Source organism: Taudactylus pleione, unplaced genomic scaffold, assembly GCF_031769625.1.
Source record: "Taudactylus pleione unplaced genomic scaffold, aTauple2 ptg000229l, whole genome shotgun sequence".
NCBI lineage: Eukaryota > Metazoa > Chordata > Amphibia > Anura > Myobatrachidae > Taudactylus > Taudactylus pleione.
The window spans coordinates 3,659,929-3,678,382 of record NW_028284631.1 but is presented as its reverse complement, the minus strand read 5'-3'; the positions used below and the strand labels follow the sequence as shown (position 1 = coordinate 3,678,382).

Here is an 18,454-nt window from a genome sequence, read left to right as displayed (position 1 = left end):
CTATTGTTACTCCCCCTATGACCCCCACACCAATCACAACACACACTGGACCCCCCCATACATAATAACCATGCAATGTGTATCAGGCTGCTCTCTATGGGGTCTATTTATCATATCTCTAGTGTCACAATAGAGGCCTTTGCAAAGGGGTGAAGCTTTGCCCAAGGGGGGCAGATCAGGGAGAATTGAGATGATCTTACAGATGATCTAGTTGCAGTTTTGTGCGTTTGCCGGTATGATTTACAATTAGCTAAAATACATGGTGATAGGGATAACTGTATGGTGTTCCTGATTGTGGGCTTTTTCATAGCACAGAGCACCCCACTGTAACACCTCCTCCATCACATCACTATGATCATATCTTCTGCATGCCATTACATTTAATGGGGCACTGTTTGCTCATGGAAAGGTGCATAATATAAAATAAGCATTTAATTAGGTACATGCAAACCATGATATTTATAATCTATACAGTACTGTATGTTAATGAATAAAGTGTCATACACACTAGACGATGTGCTGTATGAACGATATTGGTGAAAGATTTCCCTTGAACTTTCTGTAGTGCAGGACACACGATATTGTGTGTACACACTGATAGATATCTTTCAGTGAAGTCATCCTGCCACATTTCTGAACAAACAATTCTTGACGATATCGTCAGCTTGGCCTGCATGTAAGGACGACAAGAGACATTGTTAACAATTCGCGGGAGCGCACATCGTTGGTCGCTCACTGCATACACACTGAACGATATGAACGATATATATCGTTGAACGATACCATTATCGTCCCTATCGTTAATAAATATCGTCTAGTGGGTATGCGGCTTAAAACACAAGGCGATAAGGCGGCACAACTATACATATATATATATATATATATATATATATATATATATATATATGAGGTCTTTCCATTCATCATGAATGTTTGTTGGTTTATTTAAGTAATAAGGTAATACACTCAGATAACCACAGCAAGGAGGGATGTAGAAAACTGCTATTTACTATCACATAAATAGATAGAAATGAATACTGTGTCTTCTGTGAGAGTACATTAATCTGTTTTATTGCACAATAGTAGCCTGCTCTGTTGACTTACTATGCTGTATATGGTTTGTGTGGAGAGCTTAGTCCTATTATTGTGTGTCTTTGCTGAGTAGAGCAAATACCTGCTATCCCTTATCCACACTTCCCACTTGAGTTCCGAGCCTTTCAGCTGTGCAGCCCTTGACTCACTCCTTTTTCCCAGCTTGATTTGTGAGTGTGGCTTCCGTCATACGTACCTGTTATTCATGGCCTGTTGCTAGGAATGATTTCAGATCAATTTTGTCTGCATTACTTTATTAGAGAAGCTGACAGTTTTGTGGAGCCATTTTATCTCTCTGTAGATGATGCTGACTGATGTCTTTGTGTGCATGATGTATGCTTCCCGGGGATAGCATTTCGTTATAAAACACATGACGCATCCAGCTAACGCCAAATCACTGCCAGGATGGCTCTAGCTGTCTTGTTAACAGAGGGGTGGATGGAAAACAAATGTAAGATTAACCTCTCCTTAGTGTTCTGTCACATCATGTCCTATAAAGTCAGGAGCTTAGTGCCCCTTTACAGTTGAAGTTATTACTGTAAGAACAGTGGGCAGAGCCGGTCCTAGCCAATTTGGTGCCCTAGGCAAGATTTTGGCTACTTTCCTCTAGCAGATAATTCCACCACCAATACATATATACAATATAAGTGCACATGTATATACATATACTTATATATCATAAATACATATTATATATATATATATACACATATATACGTGGCTAGCGGAGATGGACCCATGAGTTGTCACACACTGGCCCGGCTCAGCTCCACAAAGGCCCATGGGAGGAGTGTAGCAAGAATGAGCTTCTGCACATGTGTACTCTAAACCTTACCTCTCAGGGGAGCACCCCCACACTCATCACTCTTATGGATATCATAGCATACCATTTTATCCTTTAGGAATATTGGGTAGTAAACGACTTATATGTAATACCATATTGTGATTTCCTTTTTTCCTTACCAGTGCTCAGGTTCCCCCCCGTTTCCCTTCCCTCATTATTACGATGCGCTGCCCGATCGGAGTTTAGCTCCAATCGCGGTAGTGGCGGGCGGGGAGCCAGTAGTCACCGTGCCCGGCCTACGGCACCATCACTATGGTGCAGGCACAGAGCCATGGAATGCCCCTGGGGCAGATTCCCTAGGCATTTGCTTAGAATGCTTATGCCTGGGGCTGACTCTGCATGTTGGCATAAAAAATATGCACCATGTCAGTTCATAAATGCGGATTTGAACGCAAGTCGACTGTAATTACACAAGAATTGTGTGTGCGGATAAAAATGCAGATATTCACCCTCTATGCGACCGTACCACCCCTAACCATATGCATAGCACCATAGCCGGCATCATTATCAGTGTGCCCTGGCACCTGCCATATCCATGGTACAAGAGACCTGTCTGAAGATGTTTATTCACATATGCTCAGCTTTGCATAGCCCACAGTTGCCACGACATGATTAAACTTATCCTATCGCTATAACCCAGTTATGCCCTATAAGCTGAGCTGGGCATGGCTCAATCAGAAAGTGGTTTTGCTCTAATGTCGGTCTGATTGGTGTAGGGTTTGGGCAGACTGTGGGTATTGCTAATTTTCCGTCTGCTGTCTTTTTTTCAATAATAGCTATTAACTATAATGACTATTTATTATCAAGTGGCGATAATGGGGCTTTCCTATCACTGCTTTCTGCAGTAATACAAAATCTCTTAGCGATGCAATTTATCAATAACATCTCACCAAGGCAGGTGAGCGTTGTACAGCTAGTTTGGTGATTTGTGCTCAGTTTGAACTTATCTCTTCACCCAGCCAGTCTCTGTGGATATGCGCATGTGCAATGGAACTGAAAGTCCACTAACAGTAAGGAAAAAAAAAAAAAGTTAAAAGTCACACCAAGGCAGTAACTGTGTGAAGTTTGTATGTTCTCCCTGTGCTTGCGTGGGTTTCCTCTGGGTATTCCGGTTTCCTCCCACACTCCAAATATATACTGGATGGTTAATTGTGTAGCCCTAGTATAATGGGCTAAGTACCTGTTGGGATTTAATACCCAATAGATGCATTGAGAGTGCTGTCTGGCACCTTGATGTTTTTATTTATGCCTATTACATGTCTGTGTATATATATATGTATGTATGTATATATATATATATATATCTGTGTATGTGTATATATAAATATATATATATGGGGTAGACTATGTACTGATGATATTGTATTGTAGGACTTGTATTTGATGCTGTGAATAAGTGTTGCTCAGATTGTGAGGGGTTGGATAGAGCCAAAGCAGGGGCAGTGTAGGATTGTTTATACATGCAGGGCTGAAGAGAGACAGGGAGCGTGAGGAGTAGAAGCTGCTGGAAGCAGCGCGAGGAGAGGGAGCTCGCGCTGTGAGCGGGAAGGGATATAGGTTGCGCGGCGCTAGTTAGCTATATAAGTCCTGCGCTAGCGCCCAGGGCCAGACTGCTGTTCCCCCCTCCAGTGACCGCACCACACTGACCTGCAGGAGCTCGGAGCTGGGAGCTCTGGTCAGCGGAAGCGGGGCCAGTGAGGGGCGCCTGTAGAGGAACCAAGGACAGTCGCCATCACCGCTATCGTGGGCGGGAGAAGTCCGGCGCCGGAAGACGGGGGAGGGTCAGGAGGACCTCCCACCACTGCTAGCCGCTCTGAGAGGCGGCAGGAGAAAGTATTAGAGCGCTCCACAGGCCGGGGGTAAGAGATTTGCCGGCAACCAATCAGAGCCGGGGGCGGGGCTCTGATGTGTCAGTGTACAGCAGCAGCAGCAGCATTCATGAGTTACAGTTGCTCAATGAGAGGCAAAGGCGAAAAGAACAGCACTGAAGTGGCTATGTGAGTAGATCATCATTGCACACTCACTCAACGATTATAACAGCAGTACAGTGTGATATTCTAGCTTTAAGGATAAATAAGGCAAGGCACATTTAGTAGTCTGCCATTCAAGCTAATGTAACTCCTATTAGGATTTAACTGAGGAAAATCCTTTATATATGAAACTGTCTATTACTGAGATAATCCATTTTACAGCTACACAAGGAAGGAACTATAAAAGGGTGCATAGCTGGTTAAGATATTTGTCCCTGAGACTGCAGTAATTTGGTTAAATACCAAATCTATCAGCCTTGTACTTAGGGACTGCTCCTGCTAGAATTCTATAGAATACCCTAACAGCCTGTACCTGTAGAAGTAATAAAAGAGCACATAGCCAGCTACTTTGGCTCTATACTACAAACCACAGGAGGGAATTATTGGTTACAGGAAAATAATTTACCATAGAACCCACAGGTTCTGGAACAAGTTTGCTTGGAATTTATAATTATTCATTCGAGACTGTATTGCAGTTAATTGGAACAATTCCGAGACTTTATATATATATATTTCTTTGTTCCCATAAGAACACCACAGGAGGGACACAATAAAGGGAGGACTTTATATACATCCTATTCATTGGGTGTGAAAAGAGGAAAAGGACCCTATATATTTGTGTGGTGATAGCCATACTAATAGATACCATATGACATTGTATTGTGCATGTTTATCACTGGTATAAGTTATCTAGTGTGCTATGTATAAAAAATTACATAAAAGTTTATGTTATTGTTGAGTTATATTTACCAAGCTTATATGCGCTGAGAAGTTACTGGAAAGTGAACACCTGTAAAGAAAAGAAGAACGGAGTCGGGTGGTAACAATTGTACAGTTGTCAGCTTTGGGTCTATCTCATATCTACTCACTGATAGTACATACACACTAATCGCATAAGTACAAGTGTAATACCCATATAGTGGAGTCAGGTTTCCCAGACAACCTTTAATTATCTGGGTGGAGGCACACATATTGCAGATAACAATATAATCTAGATCCTATAAATAATCATAGGGTTACATTTGGAGGCACTGCTGAGATTCGAGGGTTACCTAGTAAGCAGTAAAAGAAAAAAATGGAATGTTTTAGTGGGGATGAACTGTATTTATGGGGGAGAGAGTAGAGGAGACCCGGATAATAGTGAGGAAAAATGTGGGAGTCAGTTTGAAAACATTATGGAACGAGTAGTCACTCAATTAGAGAGATGGCATTACGAGGGAAGCTACAGGAGATTAAGATTTTTTTCTGGTATACAACCAGTACCTGCTGGGGAAGAACAATATGATGCATGGAAAGAGGCGGCAGTGCAGCAGACTGAAGAGTGGAAATGCCCTGATCACATAAAAAAACAAAGGGTAGTCGAAAGCTTGAGGGGACCTGCCATGGGGGTCATCCAGGCTACTAGAAGGAGCAACCCCGATGCCACATTAGATATTTATTTGGAAGCATTAGACTATGCGTACGGGACACTGGAAGATGTAGGAGACTTAATCTCTAGGCTCCATCATACATTCCAGGAGCCAAGGGAGAAATTAAGTACATATTTATTTAGATTGGACAAACTTCTATATAAAATAGTGGAGAAGGATGGGATAAAAAAAGAAGATGTTGATGAAAGTAGAATGAGGCAGTTACTGAGGGGTGCTTTAACATCCGACCCTGTTGCCCAAAAAATTAGGTGTTCAGAGATACGGAAACCACCCCCGACATTTAATGAACTGATGAAAGATGTCAAGCTGGAGGAAACTATGATAGAATTGCGGGAAAACACTGTGAAAAAAGTAAAAGTGGTAGTACCTGCCGTAGAACCTACGTCTTTTGAGGAAAAAATACTTAAAATGATGGAGGAGCAGAACGCCAAAATAGATAGGTTCATCGCTTCCCAAAGTGCCAATACCACACGGCGAGGAGTGAATACTCCTATCACTACCAGTAGAGGAATAGGCCGAGGAGTCAGGCCTATAAATAGGGGGTGCTATAGATGCGGGAGAAGGGGACATTTGTCATATGAATGCCCCCTGAATGTTGTACATGATGACAATTTTCATGAAAACCCTGAACAAGGTAGAGACCTCAGGGAGCCGGGAAATGGACGGGGGAGGTCTGTGACCCCCTCACAGGCCCCCTAGAAATTAGTATATGCGCTATGGGGAACACTTGGTGGAATGGCGCTCTACCAGAAGGTTTATTGGGACCCACCCCAATTGTGTCTGCAAAGGTGAATGGGAGCCCATGTAATGTATTATTAGACAGTGGCTCACAGGTTTCTATAATATTTGAATCATGGTATCGTGAACATTTGTGTGAAGTCTCCATACAGCCTTTAGCCGGGCTTGTTATTTGGGGGTTAAGTACAGAAAAGTACCCTTATCTAGGGTATGTGCAAGCAATATTGGAAGTGATAAGTGCTATGGCCAAGAAGTTCAGATACCTTTTATTGCTCTTATATGCCCAGAAATTCCAGGGGGGAGAAGTGAACTTCCCATTATAATTGGAACTAACACCAACATATACCACATGCTTGCTGAATGGTGTCAAAAAAATGAGACCACACCTTCAGTTAACACATGGAACGTGCAGACAGGGGTGGGAGGTGTAGGATGTGATGTACAGAGGGGGTTTGCTGAGTGTTTCCGAAATAGCGATATTTCCTTTCAAGATATGGAATATTTAATACTTGAGTTAGAAAGACGAAAATCAGTTTTCTCTCTAGGGGAATGGGACTTGGGAGTAGCCAAAGGGGCAGAACATCAAATAAAGATGACGGATGAAACACCTTTCCGAGAACGTTCCCGCCGAATTACGCCTGCAGATTTTGATGATGTCAGATTACATTTAAAGGGGTTGCTAGAGAACCAAATAATAATAGAGTCATGAAGCCCATATGCCTCTCCGATTGTGATCGCACGGAAGAAGAATGGTGATGTCCGCATGTGCGTTGACTACAGGACGTTAAATCAGAGGACGGTGCCAGACCAATATGTGGTGCCAAGGATTGACGAGGCCCTAGATTGCTTACAAGGGAGTGCTTGGTTCTCTGTGTTGGACCTTCGAAGTGGGTTCTACCAAATACCCATGTGCCCAACAGATAGGGAGAAAACCGCGTTTATATGCCCCCTCGGTTTCTTTGAATTCTTAATGATGCCCCAGGGTATCAAGGGAGCTCCCGCCACTTTTCAAAGAACAATGGATCGGATCATGGGAGACATGAACTATAGGGAAGCCATAGTTTATCTAGATGATATAATAATATTTGGAAACACACTCGAAGAACATAACGAGAGGTTATTGAAAGTCCTTGATCGACTGGAAGAAGGAGGACTAAAGCTGTCATTAGACAAATGTCGACTGTGTCAGGAATCCGTGAAATATTTGGGTCACATCATCAGCCGGCATGGAATAGCCACAGACCCTTCCAAAGTTGAAGCTGTCAATAAATGGCCCATTCCCACAAAACTGAAAGAACTGCGTTCATTTTTGGGATTTTGCGGGTACTACCGCCGGTTTGTGCCTAATTATTCTAAAATAGCTAAACCCCTGACCGACCTGACTAAAGGGTACCCACCTGCAGGTAAATCTCCAAAGAAATCTCCGCAAGAGCTCAAAATATATCACCATCCTAATGAGCCATTTGGGTGCAGGTGGACCCAAGAATGTGAAGATTCATTTGTAAATCTTAAAACCTGTCTAACAGAGGCACCAGTATTGGCCTATGCTGACCCCCTGCTACCCTACACTTTACATACGGACGCCTCCCTAGAAGGGATAGGGGGGGTATTATATCAGACCCAACAAGATCAGTTAAGGCCAGTGTCATTTGTAAGTCGAGGATTGTCACCCAGTGAGAAAAGGTACCCCGCTCACAAACTCGAATTTTTAGCACCTAAATGGTGTATTGTAGACAAATTCCATGACTATCTCTATGGTGCATCCTTTGTAGTACACACGGATAATAATCCGTTAATTTACATTCAAACCACTGCCCGACTGGATGCCACGGGACATAGGTGGTTATCTGCATTGGCTCTCTATGACTTTAAACTGAAATACCGGCCTGGAGTTAATAACACGGATGCTGACTCTTTGTCCCGAATCCCAAATCAAGTGGCTGAAGAACAAAAAGAAGAATGGATAGAAGTGCCTGCTGGGGATGTCAAGGGAATGTGCCACCACATGAGAATGGACATTGAAAACTGCCAAGAAATGGTTAGCAGTTTGGGGGCATCTGATAAAGTCCTGCCTCTCTCATATTGCTGGTTGAGTGTAGATGAGTTAGAGGGAATACCCAAGGTGGATCATGGAAAATTACAAAGGGAACAATTGAAAGATTCTGAGATAGGACCCTTGTATGAAGAATTGAACCACCATGTCGCTATTTCTACTAATTCTTCCAAAACATCCCGAGAAGCTCAATTGTTGCATAAGCAAAGAAATAAATTTTTAATAAAAAATGGACTCCTATACAGAATTGGTTCTAAGATGGGAAAAAGCAAGAAGTTTCAAATAGTGCTACCATATAAATATAGGAAGATAGTGATGCATGCCCTGCACGATGACCATGGCCATCTAGGAATGGATAAAACCTATGGGTTAGTAGCGGATAGGTTCTACTGGCCAAACATGAGAGCGGAAGTCGAAAATTACTGTAAGTCATGCGGGAATTGCGTCCTACGAAAAACTTTACCTAATCGAGCAGCCCCACTGGGACATATCCAAAGTGCTGGCCCAATGGATCTAGTATGTGTTGATTATCTAACACTGGAAGTTGATGCTGGAAAAAAGTGCAATGTGTTGGTGGTAACAGACCATTTCACTCGATACGCACAAGCCTACGTGACCCCTAACCAAAAGGCTCTTACCGTGGCCAACACTTTATGGGATAGATATTTTGTACATTATGGCCTTCCAAATAGGTTACACTCGGATCAAGGAAGAGACTTTGAGAGCAGGTTGATCAAGGAGCTCTGCAACATTTGTGGCATAAAAAAATCTAGGACCACACCTTACCACCCCCAGGGAGACCCCCAACCCGAGCGGTTTAACCGTACGTTGCTAAATATGTTGGGCACATTAAATCCGTTGGATAAGAGTAAGTGGAGACAGTACATAAATAAACTGGTACATGCCTATAATTGCACAAAAAACGAATCTACAGGGTTATCACCCTACTTTTTAATGTTTGGGAGGGAAGCTAAACTTCCTATTGATGTGTGCATGGGAATCAATACAAATCCCAAATCACCCATTTCCCACACCAAGTATGTAGAGAATCTTAGGAGTGAATTACGAACAGCCTTTGAATTAGCTAACAGAACAGCCAACAAGCTTGCACAAAAGAATAAGACCATATATGATCAAAGGGTCCGCAATCAGGAACTAGCTACTGGAGACAGGGTACTCCTCAGGCAATTAGGGGTACCTAGGAAATTGAAGATAGCCAACCGGTGGAAGGAGGAACCCTATGTAGTGGCGGAAAAGTTTTCAGATTTGCCGGTGTACAAAATTATACCGGAAGATGGCTCTAATAAAACATATACTTACCATAGGCAACACTTGCTTCCTATTGGAGATGAAATTCGACTGGATAACTTTCAACCTTCAGGTATAGTGGCTTCTAAAAGAAAACCAAAAGAGAAGACAATAAAACAAAAAATAAGCCACTTGGAACTAAGTGATACTGAAGAACAAGAGATGGAAAATGAGAGACATGGATACTTCTATATGGAAAACCCCCCTCAAATAGAATACTTACCTGAGATTCCGCCAGAAAGAGTCGGGAGTGTAGAGGATAGTACAAATAAGTGTAAAATTAGTAATGAATTTCCTATGGAAAAAGATGAGGAAAGCTTACAAGAAAGCTGCTCTGTTCATGAAGAAGGGGATGTGGAAATATTTGAAAGTGGTACAAGGCCCAGAAGGGAAATAAAGCCACCCCTGATTTTGACATATGATAGTCTGGGAGAACCTAGAAAAGTAACTAGAGTAATACACCCCAGCTTAGTTCTTAATTGGCCTTACTTTGGGTATTCTGGGACAGCAGAGCGTAAATAATCGATAATAATAGTTACTAGCAATAGTATAGAAGTTGATAATCTTTTCAGTGGATCTACATAGATTATCAGGGGGAGATATTGTAGCCCTAGTATAATGGGCTAAGTACCTGTTGGGATTTAATACCCAATAGATGCATTGAGAGTGCTGTCTGGCACCTTGATGTTTTTATTTATGCCTATTACATGTCTGTGTATATATATATATATATGTATGTATATATATATATATCTGTGTATGTGTATATATAAATATATATATATGGGGGTAGACTATGTACTGATGATATTGTATTGTAGGACTTGTATTTGATGCTGTGAATAAGTGTTGCTCAGATTGTGAGGGGTTGGATAGAGCCAAAGCAGGGGCAGTGTAGGATTGTTTATACATGCAGGGCTGAAGAGAGACAGGGAGCGCGAGGAGCAGAAGCTGCTGGAAGCAGCGCGAGGAGGAGAGGGAGCTTGCGCTGTGAGTGGGAAGGGATATAGGTCGCGCGGCGCTAGTTAGCTATATAAGTCCTGCGCTAGCGCCCAGGGCCAGACTGCTGTTCCCCCCTCCAGTGACCGCACCACACTGACCTGCAGGAGCTCGGAGCTGGGAGCTCTGGTCAGCGGAAGCGGGGCCAGTGAGGGGCGCCTGTAGAGGAACCAAGGACAGTCGCCATCACCGCTATCGTGGGCGGGAGAAGTCCAGCGCCGGAAGACGGGGGAGGGTCAGGAGGACCTCCCACCACTGCTAGCCGCTCTGAGAGGCGGCAGGAGAAAGTATTAGAGCGCTCCACAGGCCGGGGGTAAGAGATTTGCCGGCAACCAATCAGAGCCGGGGGCGGGGCTCTGATGTGTCAGTGTACAGCAGCAGCAGCAGCATTCATGAGTTACAGTTGCTCAATGAGAGGCAAAGGCGAAAAGAACAGCACTGAAGTGGCTATGTGAGTAGATCATCATTGCACACTCACTCAACGATTATAACAGCAGTACAGTGTGATATTCTAGCTTTAAGGATAAATAAGGCAAGGCACATTTAGTAGTCTGCCATTCAAGCTAATGTAACTCCTATTAGGATTTAACTGAGGAAAATCCTTTATATATGAAACTGACTATTACTGAGATAATCCATCTTACAGCTACACAAGGAAGGAACTATAAAAGGGTGCATAGCTGGTTAAGATATTTGTCCCTGAGACTGCAGTAATTTGGTTAAATACCAAATCTATCAGCCTTGTACTTAGGGACTGCTCCTGCTAGAATTCTATAGAATACCCTAACAGCCTGTACCTGTAGAAGTAATAAAAGAGCACATAGCCAGCTACTTTGGCTCTATACTACAAACCACAGGAGGGAATTATTGGTTACAGGAAAAGAATTTACCATAGAACCCACAGGTTCTGGAACAAGTTTGCTTGGAATTTATAATTATTCATTCGAGACTGTATTGCAGTTAATTGGAACAATTCTGAGACTTTATATATATATATTTCTTTGTTCCCATAAGAACACCACAGGAGGGACACAATAAAGGGAGGACTTTATATACATCCTATTCATTGGGTGTGAAAAGAGGAAAAGGACCCTATATATTTGTGTGGTGATAGCCATACTAATAGATACCATATGACATTGTATTGTGCATGTTTATCACTGGTATAAGTTATCTAGTGTGCTATGTATAAAAAATTACATAAAAGTTTATGTTATTGTTGAGTTATATTTACCAAGCTTATATGCGCTGAGAAGTTACTGGAAAGTGAACACCTGTAAAGAAAAGAAGAACGGAGTCGGGTGGTAACAATTGTACAGTTGTCAGCTTTGGGTCTATCTCATATCTACTCACTGATAGTACATACACACTAATCGCATAAGTACAAGTGTAATACCCATATAGTGGAGTCAGGTTTCCCAGACAACCTTTAATTATCTGGGTGGAGGCACACATATTGCAGATAACAATATAATCTAGATCCTATAAATAATCATAGGGTTACATTTGGAGGCACTGCTGAGATTCGAGGGTTACCTAGTAAGCAGTAAAAGAAAAAAATGGAATGTTTTAGTGGGGATGAACTGTATTTATGGGGGAGAGAGTAGAGGAGACCCGGATAATAGTGAGGAAAAATGTGGGAGTCAGTTTGAAAACATTATGGAACGAGTAGTCACTCAATTAGAGAGATGGCATTACGAGGGAAGCTACAGGAGATTAAGATTTTTTTCTGGTATACAACCAGTACCTGCTGGGGAAGAACAATATGATGCATGGAAAGAGGCGGCAGTGCAGCAGACTGAAGAGTGGAAATGCCCTGATCACATAAAAAAACAAAGGGTAGTCGAAAGCTTGAGGGGACCTGCCATGGGGGTCATCCAGGCTACTAGAAGGAGCAACCCCGATGCCACATTAGATATTTATTTGGAAGCATTAGACTATGCGTACGGGACACTGGAAGATGTAGGAGACTTAATCTCTAGGCTCCATCATACATTCCAGGAGCCAAGGGAGAAATTAAGTACATATTTATTTAGATTGGACAAACTTCTATATAAAATAGTGGAGAAGGATGGGATAAAAAAAGAAGATGTTGATGAAAGTAGAATGAGGCAGTTACTGAGGGGTGCTTTAACATCCGACCCTGTTGCCCAAAAAATTAGGTGTTCAGAGATACGGAAACCACCCCCGACATTTAATGAACTGATGAAAGATGTCAAGCTGGAGGAAACTATGATAGAATTGCGGGAAAACACTGTGAAAAAAGTAAAAGTGGTAGTACCTGCCGTAGAACCTACGTCTTTTGAGGAAAAAATACTTAAAATGATGGAGGAGCAGAACGCCAAAATAGATAGGTTCATCGCTTCCCAAAGTGCCAATACCACACGGCGAGGAGTGAATACTCCTATCACTACCAGTAGAGGAATAGGCCGAGGAGTCAGGCCTATAAATAGGGGGTGCTATAGATGCGGGAGAAGGGGACATTTGTCATATGAATGCCCCCTGAATGTTGTACATGATGACAATTTTCATGAAAACCCTGAACAAGGTAGAGACCTCAGGGAGCCGGGAAACGGACGGGGGAGGTCTGTGACCCCCTCACAGGCCCCCTAGAAATTAGTATATGCGCTATGGGGAACACTTGGTGGAATGGCGCTCTACCAGAAGGTTTATTGGGACCCACCCCAATTGTGTCTGCAAAGGTGAATGGGAGCCCATGTAATGTATTATTAGACAGTGGCTCACAGGTTTCTATAATATTTGAATCATGGTATCGTGAACATTTGTGTGAAGTCTCCATACAGCCTTTAACCGGGCTTGTTATTTGGGGGTTAAGTACAGAAAAGTACCCTTATCTAGGGTATGTGCAAGCAATATTGGAAGTGATAAGTGCTATGGCCAAGAAGTTCAGATACCTTTTATTGCTCTTATATGCCCAGAAATTCCAGGGGGGAGAAGTGAACTTCCCATTATAATTGGAACTAACACCAACATATACCACATGCTTGCTGAATGGTGTCAAAAAAATGAGACCACACCTTCAGTTAACACATGGAACGTGCAGACAGGGGTGGGAGGTGTAGGATGTGATGTACAGAGGGGGTTTGCTGAGTGTTTCCGAAATAGCGATATTTCCTTTCAAGATATGGAATATTTAATACTTGAGTTAGAAAGACGAAAATCAGTTTTCTCTCTAGGGGAATGGGACTTGGGAGTAGCCAAAGGGGCAGAACATCAAATAAAGATGACGGATGAAACACCTTTCCGAGAACGTTCCCGCCGAATTACGCCTGCAGATTTTGATGATGTCAGATTACATTTAAAGGGGTTGCTAGAGAACCAAATAATAATAGAGTCACGAAGCCCATATGCCTCTCCGATTGTGATCGCACGGAAGAAGAATGGTGATGTCCGCATGTGCGTTGACTACAGGACGTTAAATCAGAGGACGGTGCCAGACCAATATGTGGTGCCAAGGATTGACGAGGCCCTAGATTGCTTACAAGGGAGTGCTTGGTTCTCTGTGTTGGACCTTCGAAGTGGGTTCTACCAAATACCCATGTGCCCAACAGATAGGGAGAAAACCGCGTTTATATGCCCCCTCGGTTTCTTTGAATTCTTAATGATGCCCCAGGGTATCAAGGGAGCTCCCGCCACTTTTCAAAGAACAATGGATCGGATCATGGGAGACATGAACTATAGGGAAGCCATAGTTTATCTAGATGATATAATAATATTTGGAAACACACTCGAAGAACATAACGAGAGGTTATTGAAAGTCCTTGATCGACTGGAAGAAGGAGGACTAAAGCTGTCATTAGACAAATGTCGACTGTGTCAGGAATCCGTGAAATATTTGGGTCACATCATCAGCCGGCATGGAATAGCCACAGACCCTTCCAAAGTTGAAGCTGTCAATAAATGGCCCATTCCCACAAAACTGAAAGAACTGCGTTCATTTTTGGGATTTTGCGGGTACTACCGCCGGTTTGTGCCTAATTATTCTAAAATAGCTAAACCCCTGACCGACCTGACTAAAGGGTACCCACCTGCAGGTAAATCTCCAAAGAAATCTCCGCAAGAGCTCAAAATATATCACCATCCTAATGAGCCATTTGGGTGCAGGTGGACCCAAGAATGTGAAGATTCATTTGTAAATCTTAAAACCTGTCTAACAGAGGCACCAGTATTGGCCTATGCTGACCCCCTGCTACCCTACACTTTACATACGGACGCCTCCCTAGAAGGGATAGGGGGGGTATTATATCAGACCCAACAAGATCAGTTAAGGCCAGTGTCATTTGTAAGTCGAGGATTGTCACCCAGTGAGAAAAGGTACCCCGCTCACAAACTCGAATTTTTAGCACCTAAATGGTGTATTGTAGACAAATTCCATGACTATCTCTATGGTGCATCCTTTGTAGTACACACGGATAATAATCCGTTAATTTACATTCAAACCACTGCCCGACTGGATGCCACGGGACATAGGTGGTTATCTGCATTGGCTCTCTATGACTTTAAACTGAAATACCGGCCTGGAGTTAATAACACGGATGCTGACTCTTTGTCCCGAATCCCAAATCAAGTGGCTGAAGAACAAAAAGAAGAATGGATAGAAGTGCCTGCTGGGGATGTCAAGGGAATGTGCCACCACATGAGAATGGACATTGAAAACTGCCAAGAAATGGTTAGCAGTTTGGGGGCATCTGATAAAGTCCTGCCTCTCTCATATTGCTGGTTGAGTGTAGATGAGTTAGAGGGAATACCCAAGGTGGATCATGGAAAATTACAAAGGGAACAATTGAAAGATTCTGAGATAGGACCCTTGTATGAAGAATTGAACCACCATGTCGCTATTTCTACTAATTCTTCCAAAACATCCCGAGAAGCTCAATTGTTGCATAAGCAAAGAAATAAATTTTTAATAAAAAATGGACTCCTATACAGAATTGGTTCTAAGATGGGAAAAAGCAAGAAGTTTCAAATAGTGCTACCATATAAATATAGGAAGATAGTGATGCATGCCCTGCACGATGACCATGGCCATCTAGGAATGGATAAAACCTATGGGTTAGTAGCGGATAGGTTCTACTGGCCAAACATGAGAGCGGAAGTCGAAAATTACTGTAAGTCATGCGGGAATTGCGTCCTACGAAAAACTTTACCTAATCGAGCAGCCCCACTGGGACATATCCAAAGTGCTGGCCCAATGGATCTAGTATGTGTTGATTATCTAACACTGGAAGTTGATGCTGGAAAAAAGTGCAATGTGTTGGTGGTAACAGACCATTTCACTCGATACGCACAAGCCTACGTGACCCCTAACCAAAAGGCTCTTACCGTGGCCAACACTTTATGGGATAGATATTTTGTACATTATGGCCTTCCAAATAGGTTACACTCAGATCAAGGAAGAGACTTTGAGAGCAGGTTGATCAAGGAGCTCTGCAACATTTGTGGCATAAAAAAATCTAGGACCACACCTTACCACCCCCAGGGAGACCCCCAACCCGAGCGGTTTAACCGTACGTTGCTAAATATGTTGGGCACATTAAATCCGTTGGATAAGAGTAAGTGGAGACAGTACATAAATAAACTGGTACATGCCTATAATTGCACAAAAAACGAATCTACAGGGTTATCACCCTACTTTTTAATGTTTGGGAGGGAAGCTAAACTTCCTATTGATGTGTGCATGGGAATCAATACAAATCCCAAATCACCCATTTCCCACACCAAGTATGTAGAGAATCTTAGGAGTGAATTACGAACAGCCTTTGAATTAGCTAACAGAACAGCCAACAAGCTTGCACAAAAGAATAAGACCATATATGATCAAAGGGTCCGCAATCAGGAACTAGCTCCTGGAGACAGGGTACTCCTCAGGCAATTAGGGGTACCTAGGAAATTGAAGATAGCCAACCGGTGGAAGGAGGAACCCTATGTAGTGGCGGAAAAGTTTTCAGATTTGCCGGTGTACAAAATTATACCGGAAGATGGCTCTAATAAAACATATACTTACCATAGGCAACACTTGCTTCCTATTGGAGATGAAATTCGACTGGATAACTTTCAACCTTCAGGTATAGTGGCTTCTAAAAGAAAACCAAAAGAGAAGACAATAAAACAAAAAATAAGCCACTTGGAACTAAGTGATACTGAAGAACAAGAGATGGAAAATGAGAGACATGGATACTTCTATATGGAAAACCTCCCTCAAATAGAATACTTACCTGAGATTCCGCCAGAAAGAGTCGGGAGTGTAGAGGATAGTACAAATAAGTGTAAAATTAGTAATGAATTTCCTATGGAAAAAGATGAGGAAAGCTTACAAGAAAGCTGCTCTGTTCATGAAGAAGGGGATGTGGAAATATTTGAAAGTGGTACAAGGCCCAGAAGGGAAATAAAGCCACCCCTGATTTTGACATATGATAGTCTGGGAGAACCTAGAAAAGTAACTAGAGTAATACACCCCAGCTTAGTTCTTAATTGGCCTTACTTTGGGTATTCTGGGACAGCAGAGCGTAAATAATCGATAATAATAGTTACTAGCAATAGTATAGAAGTTGATAATCTTTTCAGTGGATCTACATAGATTATCAGGGGGAGATATTGTAGCCCTAGTATAATGGGCTAAGTACCTGTTGGGATTTAATACCCAATAGATGCATTGAGAGTGCTGTCTGGCACCTTGATGTTTTTATTTATGCCTATTACATGTCTGTATATATATATATATATATGTATGTATATATATATATATATCTGTGTATGTGTATATATAAATATATATATATGGGGGTAGACTATGTACTGATGATATTGTATTGTAGGACTTGTATTTGATGCTGTGAATAAGTGTTGCTCAGATTGTGAGGGGTTGGATAGAGCCAAAGCAGGGGCAGTGTAGGATTGTTTATACATGCAGGGCTGAAGAGAGACAGGGAGCGCGAGGAGCAGAAGCTGCTGGAAGCAGCGCGAGGAGGAGAGGGAGCTTGCGCTGTGAGTGGGAAGGGATATAGGTCGCGCGGCGCTAGTTAGCTATATAAGTCCTGCGCTAGCGCCCAGGGCCAGACTGCTGTTCCCCCCTCCAGTGACCGCACCACACTGACCTGCAGGAGCTCGGAGCTGGGAGCTCTGGTCAGCGGAAGCGGGGCCAGTGAGGGGCGCCTGTAGAGGAACCAAGGACAGTCGCCATCACTGCTATCGTGGGCGGGAGAAGTCCAGCGCCGGAAGACGGGGGAGGGTCAGGAGGACCTCCCACCACTGCTAGCCGCTCTGAGAGGCGGCAGGAGAAAGTATTAGAGCGCTCCACAGGCCGGGGGTAAGAGATTTGCCGGCAACCAATCAGAGCCGGGGGCGGGGCTCTGATGTGTCAGTGTACAGCAGCAGCAGCAGCAGCATTCATGAGTTACAGTTGCTCAATGAGAGGCAAAGGCGAAAAGAACAGCACTGAAGTGGCTATGTGAGTAGATCATCATTGCACACTCACTCAACGATTATAACAGCAGTACAGTGTGATATTCTAGCTTTAAGGATAAATAAGGCAAGGCACATTTAGTAGTCTGCCATTCAAGCTAATGTAACTCCTATTAGGATTTAACTGAGGAAAATCCTTTATATATGAAACTGACTATTACTGAGATAATCCATCTTACAGCTACACAAGGAAGGAACTATAAAAGGGTGCATAGCTGGTTAAGATATTTGTCCCTGAGACTGCAGTAATTTGGTTAAATACCAAATCTATCAGCCTTGTACTTAGGGACTGCTCCTGCTAGAATTCTATAGAATACCCTAACAGCCTGTACCTGTAGAAGTAATAAAAGAGCACATAGCCAGCTACTTTGGCTCTATACTACAAACCACAGGAGGGAATTATTGGTTACAGGAAAAGAATTTACCATAGAACCCACAGGTTCTGGAACAAGTTTGCTTGGAATTTATAATTATTCAT

General features: G+C 42.8%; 2 protein-coding genes across 8 annotated transcripts in view; both read left to right on the top strand.

The window, feature by feature from the left end:
* KIF1A (kinesin family member 1A) overlaps nt 1-18,454 on the top strand; it is a 238,983-nt gene that overhangs the window by 36,100 nt on the left and 184,429 nt on the right. The gene's annotated exons all lie outside the window — the stretch shown is intronic.
* Nucleotides 5,349-6,095, top strand: LOC148517043 (paraneoplastic antigen Ma3 homolog). Its single transcript, XM_088479268.1, has one exon. The coding sequence runs from the start codon at nt 5,349-5,351 to the stop codon at nt 6,093-6,095; it is 747 nt and encodes a 248-aa protein (XP_088335394.1).